This window comes from Nannobrachium achirus (assembly GCF_963921795.1).
Source record: "Nannobrachium achirus genome assembly, chromosome: 6".
NCBI lineage: Eukaryota > Metazoa > Chordata > Actinopteri > Myctophiformes > Myctophidae > Nannobrachium > Nannobrachium achirus.
Window position 1 is genome coordinate 31,591,108 of NC_137815.1, and position 23,792 is coordinate 31,614,899.

The 23,792-nt window shown below is 41.2% G+C and overlaps 1 protein-coding gene across 1 annotated transcript; it reads left to right on the plus strand.

Annotated features, from left to right (window-relative positions):
- Positions 1-3,685: 3,685 nt before the first annotated feature.
- On the plus strand, positions 3,686-23,508 carry fkbp5 (FKBP prolyl isomerase 5). Its single transcript, XM_080728669.1, has 11 exons — positions 3,686-3,765; positions 14,662-14,797; positions 15,357-15,501; positions 16,681-16,823; positions 17,482-17,596; positions 17,978-18,134; positions 20,052-20,142; positions 20,294-20,377; positions 20,482-20,667; positions 21,814-22,053; positions 23,249-23,508. Exons 2-11 carry the CDS (start codon positions 14,699-14,701, stop codon positions 23,345-23,347), a joined length of 1,359 nt encoding a protein of 452 aa, XP_080584795.1. The 5' UTR covers positions 3,686-3,765; positions 14,662-14,698; the 3' UTR covers positions 23,348-23,508.
- Positions 23,509-23,792: the final 284 nt, after the last annotated feature.

Below are 23,792 nucleotides of genomic sequence, written 5' to 3' on the forward strand. Positions count from 1 at the left end.
GAGCTTTTCGTCGGAGAGTTATGACTTTAAGGCCTTTAAGTTAAGGCATAAGAGCTGGTACTTAAGACAATCAAAATAGAGCCCTTCAAGAGTTAAAGCTCCATTCTGTACATGTCTTGTCCCATACCCATTTGAACAGGGTACCACTCAGACTAATAGACCACGTCAATGCCATTAGAGGGCGATATCACCCTGGTCCCCGTTGTTATTTTTTTTGTGTTGAAAAAATAAACGAATCCCCCTGGTGATTTTACTCATATGGATATGAAGCATCGACTGAAGGTGGAAATGTACAAATCTACCCAGAAAGAGAAAACACAATAAACACTAAAAACGAGTCAAACAAAACCAACGACTACATGCATGAATAAATTGACTGAATGAATAGACCACATGAGACTGACACAATATGTCCATATATGGGCATTCCAAGATATGGGCTTAATATTGATGACATGAGGGATCTCCATAAATGGGCATAATGCTCAAATAGGGACAAGGACTGACAGATACAGATATATTTGCAAGTGTGTAAGGAGGACCGCTGCGGGGTCCCCGGACCCCACTTTGAGAACCACTGTATACCTGAGGCTGCACAATACAGGGAGAAATGTAGAATGTAGACCCGGTCTACATTTCTCAATGGAAGAGTAGACTATATAGCCACCTCCAACAGGAACAACCAAAAGGCCTATTATGTGCTGCTACCGTGCAACAGTAAATATCTTTATATGTCTTTGTATACTCTAATGTTATTATAAATTGAATGGAAATCTTGCATTAAAATGGATTGAATACTTTATTAGCAGTTTGCATAGGAAAAGCACAAGACTTTAAACCACAAGAAAATACTATATGGCTTGTTTACATTGGGGTCCTTTTGTAGGCCTACTCATTTCATTGAGACATTAATGACAGACAAATATACACAGGCCTACGCAAAACATCTAGCAGTCAGTCACAGTCACACTCACAGTCACAAGAATAATATTTCGGATTGCAGCTGCTGCTTAACACGTGAGGATGTGTACATACATGCGAGTGAAACCCTACTCCAGATGGCGCACTTATTAGCATCACATCACGCCTTAATGCCCTCCGTGTATGCAGCAATGTTCCTGTGTATAGTGTACTTGTACTGTTCCTGTCTCTGGGAGCTCTGTCTGTACGATGCGCCCATAGAACAGAACAGCACGCTCACTACGCACTACCCCTTGGTTGCCATGTCCGCTTATTATAAGTGACTTTGGGCTCGTTAATTTCTGTAAAGTGTAAAACCGACTTTGGGTAGGACCAGGGGAGGCCTTAGCTATGTTTCACCAGTTTCAATTGAAACGGGCCTCAGCCACCAGGGGGCCTCCAAGAGCTAGCCAGCAAGCCTTGATCAACTTGCAACACACTTATAACACTTTTTAATAATCATATATCCTTGTTAATATAACGCCATTTAGGTCAATGCTATAACATTATGTAGTGATATAATAATAATATATAAATAGCAGACAGTCATTGGCTATAGGTCAACTTCTGTGTGCGATTGTTGCATGGCTACTGTGGCCTCGGTGTGCTGGCGGCGGTGCGGGGGGGCCTCATCAATAGCTCTTGAAACGGGCCTCCAGATTACTAAGGCCGCCCCTGGGTAGGACCATATACTTAACTTAAGAAAAGCGATCGATTGATTGATAGCACATCACGCCTTAATGCCCTCCGTGTATGCAGCAATGTTCCTGTGTATACTATAGTGTACTTGTACTGTTCCTGTCTCTGGGAGCTCTGTCTGTACGATGCGCCCATAGAACAGAACAGCACGCTCACTACGCACTACCCCTTGGTTGCCATGTCCGCTTATTATAAGTGACTTTGGGCTCGTTAATTTCTGTAAAGTGTAAAACCGACTTTGGGTAGGACCATACTTAACTTAAGAAAAGCGATCGATTGATTGATAGCCTACTTTATTAGCAGTTTGCATAAGAAAAGCACAAGATAGTACAGTTCAGAATGATACAAGATTTAAACCCAAGAAAGCACTATGGCATTGTTTACATTTGGGGTCCTTTTTTGTGTACTCATATCATTGAAACATTAAATGACAGACAAATATACAACAATACTATGCAAAACAAACATCATGTAAAAGGATTTGGCAGTATTATATAAATCTCAGCTATTATTATTGTTGTTGTTGCTATTATTATTATTATTATCACAGTTACTTGTAAATATTGTGGGTTGCGGACTTTTAGAGGGCTTGTTTCTAAAGTGTAGCTGCTCATTTAGGCTTGCTTCCTTTTTTTGAGCGGTGGTCACACCGTCTCCAATGCTTGACTGCGTGTGTATAGGTACTGTATCCAGCTATGTATGTTTGTTTGTATGAGCTGCATTACCGCTGGGTGACCACCAGTGGCAGGCCTGGGTGACCAATTAAGTGGCGACCTGGTGTTTCCCAAGGAACCTATGCACAACGGTGGGGGCCAGTAGTGTGCAAGGTGGTAGGGAGCGCTTCGCTGTGTTCACTTGGACCGAAAGTCGTGGGGCCGAAGATTTACCATTTTGTCCATAACGGCACATAACTCGGTAACGGTGCGCTTAGGGTCATTGGGAAAAACATGGACGCGACCAAGTGGCACTGTTGAGCAGCCCAGGCGCGCACACACACACACACACACACACACACACACACACACACACACACACACACACACACACACACACACACACACACACACAGCCGAGGAGCGTGCGAGAATGCTCTTAGACAGACACAGTTGCAAACAGCTTCTGTCCGAAAAACATCATGGTCGTGTTTAAGCTTAACGAAATGAACTGCTCACATCCACTGCTCACTTCAAACTGGGTTTGATTTTTTGGGTTATTGAGCAGTGCTAACTACACCGCTCCTACATCTGGCTTTGTCTGGGTGTACGATGTAGGCATACTTATGAAAAGGAAAAAGCTCACAACAACGCGTTGCTGTAGATTCATTGGCTATTTGAAAATCGCCGATGTGTAGCCTACCTTATTACTTTACTATTTACTCACACTCAAAACCTGGCAACGCTTGCTAGACACACACTAACTGCAGTACAGGCTGTTCCCGGCAGTTGAGTCAGTCAGCGCACACACACACACGCGCACACACACGCTCACGCAGCGCTGAACGGCACAGAACGGGTTACAGGGTCAGGGTGTCTATTGGAACACAGTGTTCTCATCAGCAGCACAGCTACAGTACAGCCGGAACATTGTGTTACTTTGTGGCCACTTTCCAAGACCTGCCCTTATTTTTTCTCTTTTTTCTTTTCCTACACTAGACTAGACTAAACGCCCTCCCACTTCCACTATGTCCACGCCTCCCCCCCTCCCTCCCGATGTCATTTCAATTCTTTTATATTTCTCTACCATGTGCTATAGTTACTCTAGCATGTTGATCGTCATCAGCAGCGCCACCACCACCAGAGTCGAATGTACCAAGAGGAAGAGAAAAAAAAAGAAAAAAGCAGGGGAGGAGGAGGAGGAGGCGAATGGGCAGAACATTTAGTACCGTGAATATGATGAGAGGAGAAGAGAGAGAGAGAGAGAGAGAGAGAGAGAGAGAGAGAGAGAGAGAGAGAGGGGGGCTGGGCTTGAATTAAAGTGGAATCGACGCGGCTAAAAATCCTCGATACCGGCACGAATTTCAGCCAGATCGCTGCTTGCTTAGTGCTTGAATGTGCTCAGCAGTCGTTTGACAGAGACAGAGGAATATAAAGGAACGGGACGAGAATAGTAAGTGTGATCGTTTAATTTACTAGTTTGTATTGGCCCTATCTATATAATACCGTTACGGTTGAACTGTTATGGTGATGAATGAAGTGGAAATGTATTGAATGAATGATGACAGACATGTCCTGTTGAACGAAAGAACATACTCACTAACACACACACTAATAACAGACAGACAACAAGTCTGAGTCTACCAAATAATTGTGGGTTCAGTTAAGGTTACAAGTTCTCTCTCTCTCTCTCTGGCAGCGCGCGCGCGCGCGCACACACACACACACACACACACACACACACACACACACACACACACACACACACACACACACACACACACACACACACACAGGGGGGGGGGGGGGGTCATGGCCCCCATTAAACAAGTTATGACCCCCATAAAACAAGTTATGGCCCAAAACTTGTGTTATGAGGGTTATGGTTAGAAGGTTAAAGGAGTTTACCCCCAAAATGTCATTTTCTATTGATTACCCATGCCTTGGAGAATTGAGTTCAATAATATTTTTTTTTTTGTATTTGTTGCATTCCTAAGACAAAAATGTGATTATATTAAATTGACCCCCATTGATTCCGGATGGGGACCCGAATGCATGGCACTGGTTGGAGACCCAAATGAATGGCAGTGGACGAGGAAACCGTCAGGGTATCTTTTTTACATTTTTATTCTTTTAATCCTTGTCTTAGGAATGCCACAAAAAACTAAAAAAATATTATTAAACTCAAGTCTCCATGGCATGAGTAATCAATAGAACAAACGTCATTTTTGGGGGTGAACTACTCCTTTAAACTGTTGGCCATTAACAGTTAATCCTGGGGTTGTTGTTGTGGACATTTATTTTACTTGTTTAAGACTTTAACGTTTTCCAGTAATAGGCTATAATTTTTCTTTCGCTGCTTTTATAGTTCAGCCTCTGAAGTCGTGGGCCATAACACTAGGTTTAGGCTACTCAGGTTGATGGACATTATTTTAAGAGGGACTTGAAGTGGTCTGAAGCAATCTGGATTAGAAATATTAAGGTACACAATTTTATCCATTATATAACCTCTGCCTGGAGAAAGGCAAATCTTTACACCTTTTGATATCCCTTAAAATGCCCTAAAAATTCATTAAGAGACAGAATTTAATTTAAACGTTTATCATTGTTTCATATCCATAGCATAATAATGCACCTCCTCAAGGTAAAAACGTGTGAAAACTGCTACAACGTTCAGTTTCATGGAGGACTTGACTGTTTAAATATGTAGCGTTATCCGTTATAAGGCTTTTGCGGCTTCATAGTTACGCCCATGTTTGTTTATCTTCACACTCCTATTTCTAGGCTACAACCCAATTTTGTCCTGAACAGGCATAGTCAGGAGGATATACAAGCCAATAGTTTACAATGTGTCATTGACTCATTCCCTATACCATGCCGGCTTGTTGCTCAGTCTGTTACGTATATTACTTACCGGTATATAGGCTACACACACACACACACACACACACACACACACACACACACACACACACACACACACACACACACACACACACACACACTCAAACACACGCACGCAGTGTGTCTGAACGCTGCTCACGTGTAGTGTGGATCATCACTATAGAGCAGGGGTTCCCAAACTATTTTGTCTCAGGGCACCCCATAAATATTTGTTTTAATCCGAGGCACCCCTACATTATAATTTTCACTCCCAGCACCTTATATTTATAGCATATCGTTGTTGTCGGGTGGAAACCTTGTATGTCCAAAACGTTTCTTTTTGTATTTATCATCTATAAAATGTACTAAACTAGTGAAAACAGCAGATCTACAAGCACACAACATCGCGAGGCGTTGTGTGCTTGTAGATCGGCTGTTTTCACTAGTTTTGTGCGACAGTCTTGTATGATGAAGCAGGGCTTTGCTTTACCAAAAGACGTACACATTTGAAACTTGGACATACAAGGTTTCTGCCTGACAGTAATGATATTTTAGTGATTATGTTGCGAGGAAAACTTTGAGATAATAGCCATTTTGGTTAGAACTAACTGAAAATAAGTGTCCAAATAAATTCAAAATATTATCAAATAATCTCGTGGCACCCCTGAACTGCCGTAACGGCACCCCAGGGTGCCCCGTCACCCACTTTGAAAAACCCTGCTATAGAGCATTGACTGCATGGTAATTGAGAGGCCGTGGAAGAACGGACTGTAATTTGTGGCGTAACCTGTTGTTTTGTTTAAGTCATGTCCCATGCATTTCAGGGTCTATTATGTCAGGGTAGGGTCTTTTAATTCATCTTGTATGTGTGTGTGTGTGTGTGTGCGCGCGCGCATGGTGTCTTGTGTGTGTATCTTAGGTATGTATAATTTTTATGTTTTTTCCCCCAGTGTAAAAAGGCCTTTATAGGTTCATATTTTAAGGCAGTTTTTATAGGTCATATTCTTGAACAACATTTTTCTTATTCATCATCACAAAAATACCTTCCCAAAACATGAATAATATGTATAGAAAGAAAACAGCGTGAACTTTCATAGAGTTATTAATGATTTACGTGAAAGAGAAGAGTTTGTGGGGGATGATTTATATGTGCTTATTTATTTCCATCCAGAGATGCTGTGTCGTAACCAAGTGGGTTTTAGAATAGAGAACACCATAGGGCTGTGCCAGGGAACGGCCAACAGAGGGAACACAGTGTTCACACACACTTACACCAGTGACACCACACACACTTGCACGCAGGCACACGCACACATGTGCGCACACACGCACGCAGGCGCATACATATTTTCACGCACGCACACAGTCACGCACACACACACACACACACACACACACACACACCACACACACACACACACACACACACACACACACACATACAGTACTAACACACACATTCATGGCACACACACACACATTCATGGCACACCACACATTCATGGCACGCACGCACGCACACTCACTCAGCACACACACACACACACACACACACACACACACACACACACACACACACACACACAAATGAAATGCTAAGAATTAACATGGGCCCTATCTAATCGGAAGTTCCATTTATTGAGGTGAAAAACAGATATAGCAAACACAAGACGTTTTTGCTAAATCAGATTCTAGCAGGGACGGATGGATCCTGGAGATTATATTTAGTACAGTGTGTGTGTGTGTGTGTGTGTGTGTGTGTGTGTGTGTGTGTGTGTGTGTGTGTGTGTGTGTAGTGTCTGTGTGTGTGCCGCGTGAAACCCTCACCCATGTTGCTGTCTCACCACACTATTACACACTATTTTCTTCACTCAATTTGGTAAATCAAATAAGCTCCTATACTCTGTAGAAGATATGTGATTGTACATCATTTTAGGCATCTGTTTTGCTAATATGCACATTATGTACTACACACAATATTCATTAATAATAAGAAATTGCTGCGGTTTCATTTTATTTTCTTAGTTGTCAGGGATACAGGTCAGGTGGGCACAATGGGGACATCTGGGAACCTCGGTGTAAAATCTCTATTTTGTCAAAAGAAATTAATGTAATATTTGTAATGTAAAGTGTACATGATGTGATTGTGAACATGCATGGTATCAGACTAAATTTCATCCTTCAACTTCTTGTTTATGCCCCAAAATGACTGGATCTACAGGTCTTGCTGCAATATTGTAGAAATATTAGACCTTACTTGTCGAATGTTTAAGCATGTAAACATGATCATGTATACTTTCTTTTTACATCGAGGTGCCTGCCCCGATGTCCCTACTCCCCACCTGACCTGTTACCGTTCTCAGTGTCTGTCTGGGTGTCTTAGTGACAGAATAGAATAGAATAGAATAGAATAGAATAGTCCCCATGCCTTGGGGTGTTTTTGTCACACACACACACACACACACACACACACACACACACACACACACACACACACACACACACACACACACACACACACACACACACACACACTCATAGATTCATACCTGCTTAGTAGTAGTAGACACATTCTAATTTAGATGAAAAGGCTCAGATATTCTTTGAACCTACAAAATCCATTGTGCGTTCATCATTATCCATTAACTGTATTTGTGATTTAAAAACCACACCCAATGTGAAGTGAGCGGTGGTCGGGCTTGCATAACGTCTTCAGACTAGGATTTGAGTCTAGGATGTACAGGCTATGCTACACACACACGTTTTACTATGGCAAAACGCTGAGGAAAAAGGCTACAGACACACTCACAGCCACTCTATGGAGCGGTTTACCACCGCTCAAAAATTATTCTTATTTGAAAATGAAAAGTTTTGTTGTTTTTTGAGTGTATGCTGTAAATGTAACCAAATGGACCTGTCCATTTGGTCACATTTGTACACTCTCAGAGTTAATTCAACACAGGATTTTCCTGTTGGCAGAGGTGTTATGGAGAATTTAGTGCTGTGGACCCATATCCTGGTAAACCATCCCTGTCGCGGAATTCACATTTCCATGAAGACGCATGGAAATGTGAATTCCACCACCGACCAGGATGCGTTAGTGTGCCCATCAGTCTAGTGTTGCCTCTATTGGATTAAGATCAGTCTGAAATGTTGTATGCAATGCAGACTGTAACATAACATGTTATAGTTTATCGTTTAACATGACGCAAGGCCCAATCCCAAGAAAAATATTGGAGAGTTGGGTTATATCATGTGATTAGTGAAGAGCCAGATTTGAAACCCTGACATCAACAAATATCACATGCATAACAGATATTGTACAACTGCACCACACCACTCATCTGCAGTGAAATCATACAATGCGGTTTTGTTTACCACGTTTGCCACTGTTCAGGCTGACTGTGTGTGTGTGTGTGTGTGTGTGTGTGTGTGTGTGTGTGTGTGTGTGTGTGTGTGTGTGTGTGTGTGTGTGTGTGTGTGTGTGTGTGTGCGCGCGCGTGTGTGTGTGTGCGCGCATGTGCGTGGACATGTACACACAGATATGCCTTCTTAAGCCCTATAATGCTTTGTTGTACGACAAACAGCGAAGACATATAATCACGTTACAATACATAACAGTGATTATAATAACGTATACAATTATTATAATGCATTACAACAATGGAAATTGTAATACACTATGATCCTTGCAAAAGCAATGTCTGTGAGTGTCAATGACATATTCTAATACTTGAACTTATAAGTCATTATAAAATGCCTTATAATGTGTTAAGAATTATGTTTATTTATGAATTGAAGTCAGTGTTGAAGTCAGTGTTATAAGGCATATTATAAGTATGTTTAATGCCTTATAAACATGGGATCTATAGCAAGTGATACCAAGTAAATAGTGGACTTTATTTTAAATATATAAATTAATATATATAATATATCAATATATTATTTATTTTATTAGCTTTTTTCCATTTTAAAATACAAGACATGAGTGACCACATACAGTGTTACCAGACTTTGTTCCAACTTTGAGGTAGACATACTATTCTCCCATGTATAGCAAGCATATCCTTTCTCACTTTATGGAATCTCTAAGTTTCTTAGACACACAGACACACATCCAATATAATCATGCCTTCCGTCCGTGTGCTACTACTGACCATGCGTTCTTCTTTTTGCAATGCCCCTCGTGAGGTGATTTGCTATTGGGCAAGTGGATTTTTCTAACCATGCTTCAATGACTAATGAATCTGTAAGGAGGAGGAGAGGGACTTGGAGGGCTTTAAGATGAAATTACAGTATGACACCATTTTACAGCTCTAAATGTCAAACATTATGCTTACCGGGCACTGAGTCATCCACAACAACATGTGCGTCAAACGTTCACCACAGAGCAGTTTTGTAAAATGAACTGGTTGTGTGTTCTTCTACGCTAGTGGTTTTCAACCAGTGGTCCCTGGGGGGGTTCCAGGTGGTCCCCAGCTAAATGATGGAGAGTTGGTAACCAAATGGACCCTTATAGATCTTTAACTCTTGAGAGCATAAAATGAAACCAAATTTGGTTTAATTTTACGCTCTCAAGAGTAAAATTATTGTTAAACATCTGCATTACTTAATTTACAAGAAGTCTACACAATTAGAGAATGTAGAAGAATTGTTATTTTGGTCAACGTTTGCCTGTCTCTCTCCAATGGTACCAACATCAATACAGCATGGAATTATGGACAAAATCTTATCCAACGACAACAAAATCTTCTAAGCCTGAGGGGCTGAATCTCATCAAATGGTGGTCCTTGGCTCAAATGCTGAATAAATAAATGAAAACCAGTGTTCTACGCCAATGCTTCAAGCTACCTCTTCTATCCTGGCTCCCAAGCTGTGCCCCCCTTCACACACACAGTCAGTATACTCACTCCCCATCTTCTGCTGTTGCAGTCTTAAAACTCAAACTCTGCCTCACCCCCAGCACCACGCTTGGTTGACTAGAGTTCATGCTGCTCAACAATCCTGCACTTTGTTGTAAGGCGCCCTGTATAACAGCGTCTGATAGATGCATATCTACCAGAGTATTTAATTGCAACTATAGCAACCACACAATGGAGATTGCTATCATGGCATTACTTGACAGAGCCTTTATGTGCACACATGAGCATAATTTGTGGCACCTATTGCTTTAGGAAGTCAACATACCACATATTTGAGGAGGGACTGTACAATATATATATATATACCCAATATATATATATACCGGTATACCGGTAGGCCTATATGTGTGTGTGTGTGTGTGTGTGTGTGTGTGTGTGTGTGTGTGTGTGTGTGTGTGTGTGTGTGTGTGTGTGTGTGTGTGTGTGTGTGTGTGTGTGTGTGTGTGTGTGTGTGTGCTTTTTTGTGCTTTTTAATATACCAGATTAGACAGTTTGTAGCAAGGAGGCATCAAATTATTCTAGGCTTCCCAATTGTTCCCCAATTTCCCTTCTTGAAGATGCTAGTGGCATGGTGTATGTGTTTTGGAATGGTGGTACATGCTTGTTTTTCTTGTTAAGTCTGTCTGTAAAATGTTCTACAGTGCAAGAGAAGGCTGCCATGCTTTTTCCTCTGCAAAGAAAAGTCCCCAGAAAATTACCTCTTACCTCCTCTATCCCCTATAAAGTCTATATCTTAATCATGTTCCTATTAATTGAATTCAGATTTGCTAAATGGTGGTGGTGGGCTGGGGACTGGAGCGTTGTCTAACATGCCGGTCCAAAATCTCCCATCTGTCTTCAATTGTACTGACTCTGAGATTGCATACTCATTAAATTGAAGCATTCGGTGACCCAGTGTGCCCTGTGGAAGAGGGTATTGTCATCCTGTAAGAGACCATTCCCACTGGGACAAAAGTGTTTCATCGTAGGATAAAGGAAATCACCCAGAATAACTTTGTTTTGATTTGCGGTGACCCTTCCCTCTACGGCTCAGAGGGGAAGGAGTCTACAAGTGGACCAACAGACTAACATTGTCCCTGTAGGGGTCCAGCATTCAGGCCAGTTCCGCACACAAATGCACTCGCCCACTTCTAGAAAATATGGTGAAGGATGACTCATATCACTTTTCCCCCACACCTCTGTAGATCAGTGCCTATACAGTTTTTGCACCTCTGAACTTTCAAGTGTGCATTTTTCTTTGTAATCAGGGATTTCTTCTACTATAACATCCCCTCTCTATGTCGTTGTCAACAGCCTTGTTCTTGCTGACACAGTCTGGTCACATTCTGCGTTGACATTCTCAGTCACCCAAGGAAGAGTTGCTCTTGCATATCACACTAACACACTACTGTACTTCTGACCACGATTGCCAACGCCTAACTACTGACGTCTTTACCGCAGATCGAGATACAGATGACACTTGTCTTTAGTCAATGTTCCTATAGAAACAACACTAGGCAGTTTAGCAGTCTTGATTGATGTTTGTGTAATTGCCTATACTTAGACTACCTGTATGGAAGCGCATGTATCCACTCATGTATTCAGGGTTTTCATTTCATTTCTCACTTGTCTGTATATAATATGTATAGTATAATGAAATGTAATGTACATTTTCTTTTTCAAAGTTGCATGCACCAAAATGTGCCCTGCCTGAATGGGCTCACAAGACAGTGCAAAACAATAACACACGAGCAATAACATGATGACACACTGAGAGTGTTAGAACAAGTGTAATACACTTCCACAACCAACAAATATGTACATAGTCCTCTTAGACATGATGACATCTGTTAACATAGTTTAGGCATATCAGAGACAACAAGACATGACATCGAACATAAAGTGCCCTGTACGCTGTTGGTAAGCATTTAACAGCATTAAGCATTACACTTAATAAACACTGTCTGAAACATGTACTTTAACCCTCTAGTTGTCTAGTACCATATAGACAAACATACATACATACACACACACACACACACACACACACACACACACACACACACACACACACACACACACACACACACACACACAGACACACACACACACACACACACACACACACACACACACACACACACACACACACACACACACACACACACACACACACACAGTCTGCAGTGGTTGACATTAAGGTCTCAGAGGCACTTTACAGGTCATGTTCTACTTGCCCAAAGGTCATGACCACTTGCCCGAAATGTCCATTATATAATAATGGGTACATTTTGAATTACTGTTAAATGTTATACTATCTGGGGCTGTGCGATAAAAAGTGTCATACCTAAATTCTTATGCCAAATACCTACATACCTATGAATATTACTACGCTTGTTTTAGATTTTTAAGTGAAGCAACAATTAAAATAGTGCTCTTCTTTTACATTCCACAGACCATAAGACAGAGCACTATGGCCATCTTCAGGTGTTAGACAGATATCTTGTGTTGTGTTTATAGACCGTTAATTTGTCCCCACTCAAACGAGCACTTAGTTGCCCGTTCGGGCAACCAAAAGCTAACTCCACCTGCCTGAAAGTTATATTTACCTGCCAGGGGCAGGTGGGCAAACCTTAGTGTCAAGCCTGCAGTAAATGTAACCTGAGTTGGCTCTTTTCCCCCCTCTACACCAAATACAGTAGCTGACCCACAAGCTTAGTTTAGTTTATTTCAGTCAATTTTGTAACAGTTACAATTTCATAGGTAATAATACAGAAAAAAAGAAAAATGTAACCACGTGTCTGACCAAAAAGGTATTGGCTGAAGCCATAGCTTCCTTTTACAAAACAAAGAAAAGATGACAAAAATAACAGTGAAAATGGAGAGAAAGCTCACAACAACATGAGCTTGTTGATCTGCTATTTGTTGGCGAATGTTCCCCCAGGATAGGTGTGTGTGTGTGTGTGTGTGTGTGTGTGTGTGTGTGTGTGTGTGTGTGTGTGTGTGTGTGTGTGTGTGTGTGGGCGCGCGCACGCGCACGCGCGCATGTGTGTTGTAATATAATGATTGAAATTGAAAGGAGATATACAGAGCTTACAATTGTGCGGTCTTAGGATGGTTCTCACATTTCCAAACCAGGTGTATTCTTCCAAAACTTGTGTAAATGCCAGTGCAAAGGACATTATATTCATTTTGTATGTTGCTTGATAACTTAGGTCAAACGATCTTAATTACTAGCAGCACAGATACCGGTAGGTATTTATTTGAGTGTGTTTGCAGGTGTGAAATATACAGTATGTCCACTCCAGTTTCAAACTGAGATTGTCTGCACTCTGCATTTGTCCAAATATCCTGGAATATCGGGTACAAAGAGAAATCCAAAGCTCTTCAGGGAGAATTCTTGGCTAGCCGTTTTACCACGTTAATCTGATGTTATGATATCCCAGAAGAATCGATACATTTTTATTATTTTTTTATCTCGAGTTCTCAGCAGCTCCAAACAAGAGTGGTGGGATTTTACACTAAACGCTATGTCCAGTCTGTCCACAGAGTGTTGTCAATAATGGACTGCCGTAAAAAAGGCAAATTTAGAGGCACTAAATCCCACAACCTGCCGGTCAAAGCTAACTCGCTAGAAATAGATTTTCTTTTCTCTACCACTGGTTAATGGATGGAATAACATCATATTATCGTAAGAAAAGTACTCCTCTACTCCATTAAAGGTAGAAGGGATCAGTGCAACTTGAATAAGAAAGAATAATATCTGGGCACTTCAGGAAAGAGAGAGACTACCCAAATAAAATACTGCAGCACTCGACTGGTCTGCGTATTTCGACTTCATGCGTCTTCCTCAGTGGCGAACAGGTTTGACGTAGTGTCGAAACGTCAGTCACCCCCTGCGAAATAATAATAAATATGTGCGGAGAGCCGTCGAGTGCTCCAGTGTAGTCTCTCCTGGAGTACCCAGGTATTTTTCTTTCTCATCCTGGAATATCATTCATTCATAGTCTTTATTATTATTATCCTTTTAGAGATTTTTGTTTTGTTGTTTGCTGTTATTATATTGTTTGCTGTTATAAACTTATTATATAGACCACTGCATTGTCTGAAGGATGCCAAACAAAAACAGGTTTTACTCTTATGTACCTTTACAAAAGACCTAACAATAAAGTACAACCTTGAACCTTGAGTTAGTGTGGTTGTAACCACTAACCAGACTGTTCATGTCCATTTTTCTGTGGACTTTTTCTGTCCCTTTTCTGATATAATGTCCAATCAGACAGGATTGGTCAAGCTTCACGTGACATCACAATATATAATATAAAAGGTAATACGGAATTCATCGGGAACAATACACATTTCTTTCCCCGCTGGATTGCTCGCGGCTCGCGTCAGTGCAACCACACTTGCAATTTCCCAGAATTGCGCCTTTTTGGTTCTTTCTAATCATGGAATTGTCATTCATTCATAGTTTATCTAAGTATTTTTTTAAATGCTTTGTCTTACATAGCCAGGTCTTACATGACTTGTTAAAAGCCAACTTGGGTATGTTTCTGTGTTTGCAGATTGTACAGCCGTAGCGTGTGATGCCCAGATGCAGACATGACCACTGATAAAGACGTGTCAATGGACGGCCATGCGGCTGTATTCTCTGCAAAAGGCGTGGACATAACACCCAATAAAGACAGAGGCGTATTAAAGGTATGTATTTGTTCAGTTATCAAAAAGCAAGTTCTGCGAAGGGAATAAAGATCAGGGGGATTTAAAATGAAGCAAACACAGGACTAAAAGTTCCTATGATTGGCCGCTAGTTGTGCTGTTCTGGTACCAGAAGCAACATGTTCTCCATAGGATTCCTTTCATTTCCCCCGAACTTTTACATTTGATTTTCTTACCTTAATAAACATTGTCATTAATACGTTATGGTTCCTGTCGCTAGTTTAAAGCCTCGTTTCAATCACAATGATATGCATTTTGTGAAAATATGGTCCAATTTATGTTATAATTGATTTTAAAGCAAAGCAGGGTATGCTGAAGGAGGGGTTTGTGATCATAGGCTTGTGATGATTTGTGTGCTTTATTTTCGGCAAGCTCAACACATTTACCAAAGTATCCCTGCGGTTGCACGTGACCGTTGGCAGCCAATAGCATTTAATGGTACTCATTAAATTGCCACTTTACTGTCATCTGGGTGCCCACTCCCCAAATCACACCGGTTGAGAACCACTGACATAGGAGGTCCTCCTCTTTGTCTCCGCAGGTTGTGAAACGTCAGGGATTGGACGGAGACAGGCCTATGATCGGGGACAGGGTGACTGTCCACTACACTGGCAGGCTCCTCAGCGGGAAGAAGTTTGACTCTAGTCTAGATCGCAAAGAGCCTTTTTGCTTCAACTTGGGAAAAGGTGGGTGGTCTGTTTCTCTACAGCTCGTCCTCCTGTGCCACCAGGGGCGTCACAAGGGGGGTAAAAGTGGGACTGAGTTTCTAGGGCCCAAGGTGGAGGGGTCTAAATTATTTTATTCTTCAGCTATTGAAGAATACGCAGACATCTATGATGTCAGTCATCTCCGAATTTTTTGCATTTTCCCATTCAAGTCAATGGAGAAAATTAATTCACAAATAAATCAATATAACGCATGCTATAACGTATCTCAGAGCAAAATGCGAGCACACGATTCCCGATGAAGCAGGTCGATTTGACATATGGCCCAAGTGCGTGCCACCAAAACTGTGGGAGGGGTAGCGTTGCAAAATATCTGGAAAGATGTAATAAATAAAGTTGTGTACTATAGTGTAACCACACTAACAAAAGTGTTCTTATTGTGCAAGTTCAGACTGCTGGTCATTTTATTTTATTATACATTGATCCCTGCCCTGCGTAACCGTCTCTGAGCCGACCAGGTTTGCACAACACTTTGTTCCCTGCTCTCCTGAGTATAGCATAAGAGCAAATACATTTATTCTCATTCACCTTTATCTCTTTTTATTACCTGGAACTTTAATGTGGCACATTACACCGAAGAGTTGCAAAAGAGGTTTTCCATTGTTCTTTGAAGCACAATGTCACTGAAGACGTATATCTATCTATCTATCTATGGTCAATAATCCCCACTTATCAACTAGGGCATTAACGACTTGTGATTTTTGCAAGTCGACTAGACTCAGTAAAAAGTTGAGTTGAAGTCGACGTTTGATGACGTCATCACATCACACACAACCTCCCAATTATTTTGGGGGTCCCCAGATGATTAACTTAGTTAATGTGAAACAGTGTTTTCTCACTCAACTGTAAACAAACCAACATAAATTTAAGTGTATAGAGGGTATCTTCACATTTCTAAAGTGCCAATTTAAGGACTTTTTAATACCTCTAAAATGGCAAATTAAACTTTGTCCAAATTGTCAAATATATAGAGGCAGAAATTGTGAAAATAGCCGATCTACATGCTCACAACGCCTCGCATCGCGAGGCGTTGTGAGCATGTAGATCTGCTATTTTCACAATAGAAAGTATTATTTAATTTTATTTTTCAACTTCGACTTTCGACTCTCTCAGGTGGGAGTGACTTTCATGTTTCCACAGGACAAGTCATCAAGGCCTGGGATATGAGTGTGTTGTCTATGCAGAGGGGAGAGGTGTGCACGCTCCTCTGTAAGCCTGAATATGCCTATGGCTCTGCTGGGAACCCCCCCAAAGTCCCCCCTAACTCATCACTACTGTTTGAGGTGGGTATACCATGAGTGCTGCTGTGTTTGGGGTGAGCATGACACGACATGACTGGTGGTTTCCGTTTAGTAGACGTGATAAAAGACACTATAATCTACTCCTTAGATCATCAATGACAGGTGCGTTATTTGTTTCTACAGTGATCCAGTGTATCTGTATAGCTGAATGAGGCAAGGGGAGCGCTTGTTTTCCATAGAAGTCCCAGCGTTGTTGGTTGCATGCTGAATATAGCTATTTTCAGAGTGCAACACCTGAGCGCAACCAAACATAAAATGACTTGTCTTTTAGTTCTCTTCTCCAATCGTCCTTCCCTAACATTTTTGTCTAGTTTTTATTTGTTGAATAAATTGACTACCGGTATATATTTAGTCTTAGTTTTAGTCATCATAGCGTAGTTTTTATTTCGTTTTTGTCAGTGAAAAAAGATAGTTGGCGGAGTTTTTTCATGTTTTAGTCAAGGAAATAACACTGGTAGAGACTGAGGGGTGTCTTTTTTATGATTGGTACTTTTTTATTTGACTGAGGGGTGTCTTATTTTATTATGGCTAAGAGCAGGGGCGCCGATTTGTGGTTTTGCCGGTGGGTGCTCAAGTCCAAACGATTCTGTACCAAGGGGCGTGCGCTAAATGTGAGCATGTCATGCATCCTTCTCTTCAGGTGGAGCTGCTCAATTTCGAAGGAGAGCTGCTTACAGATGACGGCGGCATCCTGAGAAGAATCAAGGTCAGAGGGGATGGTTATTCCAACCCCAACGATGGAGCAACTGTTGACGGTAAAATTCCTCCTTTCCTTGTGGTTTTGTGGTTTATTATTGTCTGCCATATCAGTTATTGTGTGAAATAAGTGAAATGATATGTGTGTAATATGCCTTTATTCAAGATGTAGCAAGTTAATATGATGTAGCTAAAAGCGTATCTTGTTAATGTCAATGCTCATATTACCACCTTCTGTTCAATTATAGTATGGCCAATTGGCCATGTATAAACTTTGATTAATTTCCCACTTAGCATTCTGTTTTATCTTTTGTTTGTCAACCCTTGCATGTTTGTCAAATGTCAAATATTTTATATACAATATTTGACTTTGGTTAAATTAAGTTCAGTTCTGAAGTATAGTGTATGATTTAGCTCACACTGTGCCATGCGTACTGCAGTGCACCTGGAAGGCCGCTGTGGGGATCGTCTGTTTGACTGCAGGGACGTCCGTTTCATCGTGGGCGAGGGAGAGGATAAGGGCATTCCCCTGGGAGTCGATCGGGCCATGGAGAAGATGCAGAAAGGAGAGAGCTGCATCATTTACTTAAAACCCAAGTAAGTGTTTTTTGCCAATCCTTCGTTATGCCAATATCCAATTCCCCCCCCCCCCCCACGCGTGTAGTCCCTGTCCATGATGGGAGTAGACAAGCACCTGTCTCCTCCCATAAACATGAAGTTACCAGCTGCTTCTTTTCACCTGACAGGGAGGCACTAGGCAGGGTTCTTCCCATGTCATTAAATTCTTGGAAATATTTTGAAATCAGGCCTGACATTGTTTTGTCTTTAATAACATTGTGTGAAATACAGTATGTAACATCGGCAAAATGATGCACTGCACGACCTGCATGAGTGCGGGCCTGATACAGGACGTCACATGACGAAAATCTTGTAGATCTTTTGTCACGTGACTCCTTGGCTCTAGTCTGTCTAGGCTAGGGGCATTGATAGCACACTGGTGTAAAAGCCTCACTATTGCACCATACCATACACTGACCAGACCCTGACACCCTTCTCCAACTGGGCTGCCTGCCCGGTTGTTGGAGTGCCCGGAGTCCCACTTAAATGTGTTATTTTGTTTTGTTGACAAGTGTTTTAATAAGATCTATAGCTGTTTGTTCCCAGACCTTGAATTTCCATAAATGTTGTCTAGCTGGGTCTTAGGTATTTAAATATGAACATCTGCTAATGTGAACTCTTATGAACAATTAATTTGAATAATATAATGAATTAATAACATTCTATGAATAATTCTAGTAATGCCAGATACTGTATATCCACATCCATGGTGTGTTGACAGTAACCCGGACGGGACTTCATATAGTAATTACTAGGTATATTGCCTGGTAGTTACCATGTAATTATGTGGTAATTACATAATAAAATACTTATAATTACTTGGTAAATACTCAAAACTACCTGGTAGTTTTCAGGAACATATTACCTGGTAATTACCTAGTAATTACTGTACTGTAAAAGGATTTTATGAATAATTCTCCTAATGCCAGATACTGTATATCCACATCCATGGTGTGTAGACAGTAACCCAGATGGGACTTCATAATTGTCAAACAGAAGGCTGTGGGCAGTTGGCAAACAACACATTGGTGACTACCAACACAAGTCAAAACATGAGTGTTAATTCAGCTCTGAAGATGGGGGGAATGAACCAATTGGCACTGATAAGGGTCCATTTGTTTCCATTCGTACATTCTTGGGAGTTAAATTAACACTCAGGATTTTGACTGTGCATGGGCCAATTTGGCAACAGTTTGTTGAATGAGGACTACATGGAGTGCAGCAATAAAAACGAGTCAAAAAGCCCCTAAAAGACCATGCTGCTCAACTGGATGAAAGAGGTTTGAGCTGAACTGACTGACATTGACATCCTTAGCGCTCTGAGCTCTCACTGGCAGTGTTGATTTCTTAGACTAAAACTAAGACGAAAAGTGTTTGTCAACTATCCTTTTTCACTGGCGAAAACTAAACAAAAACTAAATAAAATAAAAAACAGCTATGATGACTAAAGCGAAGACTAAATATATTGTCAATTTTGTCTACAAATAAAAACTAGACTAAAATGTTAGGGAGGGACTATAGTGGAGAAGAGATCCAGTAGGCATTTTATGTTTGGTTGTGCTCGGATATTGCGCTCTGAAAATAGCAGATCTACTTATTTCATCGACTAAAACGAAAACATTTCGGATGACTAAAATATGTGGTATATAAAAATAATAAAATGTGCTGTCAAAAGTAACACTGCTCATTAGTGGGGCTAAAAATGAAAGCAAAAAACCCAACATTTGAGATGTCTAATGTCTTGTATGAGACCAAAGTATTGGCGGGACTGACCAAGGGACCATAACTGACACACATCCATCCTCAGAAGAAACTAAACACATGAAACATAACTTTTGTGGTTCTTGATATCTGTTTGAAAATGCTCACATGCTCACACTTTCTGTGTATTTGAAGGTACGGCTTTGGAAAAGAGGGTAAACCAGAGTACAAGATTGGACCAAACACAGAACTTGCATATGAAGTCACCCTTAAAGATTTTCAGAAGGTGAGTTTTACTGTCAGTTTTGACTAAAATAAACAAACATCCCAGCTGCAACATAGGCAAATGTTTTTGATTTTCCATTTGTCAGCCTATCAGCAAATAAAGAAACATGAGCTCAAATGTTATGACACTAAGTTGAATTTTGTTCCTTAAGGCCAAAGAATCGTGGGAAATGGAATTGAATGAAAAACTGGATTTGGCTGCTAGAGTCAAGCACAAAGGGAATCAATACTTCAAGGTACATTCGATTTGACCCTTTGCCATTAGCGTCCTAAAGCAAGTAGCTGTTAAAACACATAGCTGTTAATTAAAACACGCTTGTTTCCTGTTGTTTCCTGCTAGGCAGGACAGTTCTTTCAGGCAGTCATTCAGTACCAGCGCATTGTTTCCTGGCTGGAGATGGAGTGCGGTGCTGGGATGGAGCAGCTGAAACGGATCCAAGAGTTACTTCTGATGTCCCAGCTCAACCTGGCTCTGTGCTTCCTGCGACTAAAGGAATTCTCACACGTAGTGGAGAACTGCAACAAGGTGAGTCGCTGACATGAGCATGTGTACTGGGTACTAGGGCATTCACGAATAGTGATTTTTAGTATTCGATTTATTCGACCTCAAATTATTCGAATAGTCGAATATTCGACAGGACTGACCAAACTGTCAAATATTAAGTAAGCAAGATTCGAACATTGTGAAAATAGCAGATCTACATGCTCACAACGCCTCGCGTTGCGAGGCGAGGCGTTGTGAGCATGTAGATCTGCTATTTTCACAATATTTATCTGTGGAACCGAGTCACATTAAATGTAATACCTACATTTCCAAGTGCTTGTCAGGGTGTGGGTCCCCTGTTCAAATATGTTTATTTTGGGGGTCACAGGCTAAAAAGGTTTGAGAAGCCCTGGTATAGAGCATTAACAAATGAACAATGTCGAATGGTGACTTTGATATTCGAATATTCAAATATTTGGTGAATGCCCTACTGTGTAAGTGTAACTTTGCCAATGTGTTTAAACTCAAACTGGTTACTGCACTTGTAACACCCGGGATTCAAACCCGGGTCTCCTGCGTGAAAAGGTTGAGATAGGATATGAGATACTTAAATGGTTTCCTGTGGAAATAAGCTTAGTCTTTTCATGGATCTCCTTTTAGTAGACCTTGTACCAGTGAACTGTACCGTCATGAAACTGTACCTTTTCCTATGCAAACTTCTAATAAAGTCTTCAATCAATCAATCAAAAGATCCAAAGGCATATCCCCATGGAATGAGGGAGATACTAGACTTTTGGGGCCATCAGGCTGAGGCAGTAACTCACTCTGCTACACACTGTCAAAACTTTTTTTCCCCCCACGGACATGCATTGAAAATAAAACATTTGAGAACCACTATAGTACTAGTGGTATGACACTAGTACTAGTGGACTCCTGATGTGCCATAGTATCATAGTAAATCAGTGTCGTACATATTCTGAAGAACATCTGGAGACTTGACATTCAGTAATTGGGTCTTTTGATCAAAATAATTATTATAAGTAATAATTATAATGGTGTGTAAAACAGAAAATCTAAAATTTGCCACGAACAAGGCCAAGTCTTTGCCAAGGACACATTTGTCCATGTCTGAATTAAGTGGATCTGCATCCAGTTACAACATTTGTACGTTATGTGTGTGTCCATCAGGTGATTGAGCTCGATGGGAAGAACGAGAAGGCTTTGTATCGGCGGGGAGAAGCCCATCTCCTTCGAAACGAGTTCAGCCTCGCCATGGCCGACTTCAGGCAAGTGCTGCAAGTCAACTCCTCGAACCGAGCGGCTCGCACTCAGATCTCCAAATGCCAGCTCAAGATGAGGGAGCATCATGAACGAGACAAAAGGATTTATGCCAACATGTTCCAGAAGTTTGCTGATCATGACGCAAAGGTCTGTAAATCATATTGCTTGAATGAACATCTTAAGCCCTATGCTTCTATAGTCTTACACCACAGAGAAAATTGGTGATCTACAAGCTCACACAGGGGTCATCGCCATGCTGGCTTGTGGTGGACACTTTTGTACACTCAGAGTTAAGGGGGTCCTTGCAAATAAAACATTTGAGAACCACTAGTACTAGTAGTTTGTACTCCTAATATGCCTTAGTGTCATAGTTTATAAGTGTCATACATATTCTGAATAAAACCTGGAGACTTGACATTCTGTAATTGCCTCTTGTGATCAAAATAAGAACATTATAATGAAAATGTTCTATGTAATAAAATATAAATCTAAAATTTGAAAATGTGCCATGGACAAGACCAAGTCTTTGGCACGGACACATTTGTCTGTGTACGTACGGACAGACATAGGCCCCTATTGATGACCCCTGAGTTCACATTGAGTTTGTAGATCGGCTATTTTCGCAACGTGAGGATATTTAGTTTTTGTCTATAATGGCATATACCCAAAATAGGGATGCCAGGTTGAAAGTTGTTGAATGTGGAAAAACATGACATGTTTCCCACCAAACGTGTCACTTCATATTCCACTCAACTCAGAGATTTAGTGATGTTGTTTTACTGCTCCTATAAGTTCATCGTTTGCTTATTATTATTTTGCACATAATTATGTTAAAACTATGTGTACATTCATAACAGAAATCCATCTCCTTTCATGGGTTTTAGATTAACTTGCTATGTCATACTGCCACCTAGTGGCCATTGTGTTTATGGCCACCATGCTGGTATCCCTTCACGGCCTTAGCCTGACACTCAGCCCCAATTTTCATTTCGTTTCACTCCATTATTCATTACCCTGATTCATTATCCTTATCCTGAATCGCCTGAACATAATATATTTTTAATGCGCGTGGCTAGATATTCAGGGGCTGGAGCCAGGCTAGGTATCCCTTTAACCTGCATTATGCGTGTGAAATTATGAAATGATGGCTCTGTTAAAAAAATATAGGAACTGCCTGGTAAACATCAATCATACATTTTGAATGGTTTAATCTAGGGAAATACCGCTAATACATATTTCCATACCGATGGTTCTCCATGAAGCAAAGAGAGGTAATGGCAGTCTATTATTTCCGAACATTATAGTTCTGAAGTTCGTATTTCTTCTCATTGTTGCTGCCCAGGTCGGGAAGATGAAGAGGAGAAGGGACGAGAGTTTGAAGAGCAACATGAACAGTGAAGTGGGAATCAAACGGCGACGGAGGAGTCAGGATTGTCCCTGACGACGACAATCTGAAAAGGCGGAACAAAAAGGAAGGCAGGCCTCCCTTTTGCTTCCAAAAACAGACCCCAGGGGTTCGAGGCAGGAATGGAGTCGTACAAACCCTGCGCACTTATCCAAACCTCATTAGTCCCCCCAAGCACTGTTTCTGATGAAAAGAAACAGCATGTGAGCAAGGACGATTGCGAGCCAAAAAAGCAATCGCTTCTGTCACATGGAATCGACTGTGCACCGTTGGCCAAACGACGCACCTTCAAATGCAGCCAGTGCTGCAGCAGTCTGCTCTGGGCCCTGGGTACAAGGATTCACTGCGGGCCCCCCATGAATGTTCTTCATAGGGGGAGGGGGTTTAACCCATTTAGACTGGGAACGCATTATTACGCATTATTTTGTGCTTTAACTATTAAAATACAAGCTCACAGCACGAGTGCGCACTGCGAGCTTGT

Excerpts from the sequence above, each read along its gene's own strand:
- fkbp5 (XM_080728669.1), top strand. The coding sequence starts at position 14,699 with ATGACCACTGATAAAGACGTGTCAATGGACGGCCATGCGGCTGTATTC. Across the intron at positions 17,597-17,977 it reads CGATGGAGCAACTGTTGACG|TGCACCTGGAAGGCCGCTGT; the intron begins GTAAAATTCCTC and ends TGCGTACTGCAG. Across the intron at positions 20,668-21,813 it reads TAGTGGAGAACTGCAACAAG|GTGATTGAGCTCGATGGGAA; the intron begins GTGAGTCGCTGA and ends TGTGTCCATCAG.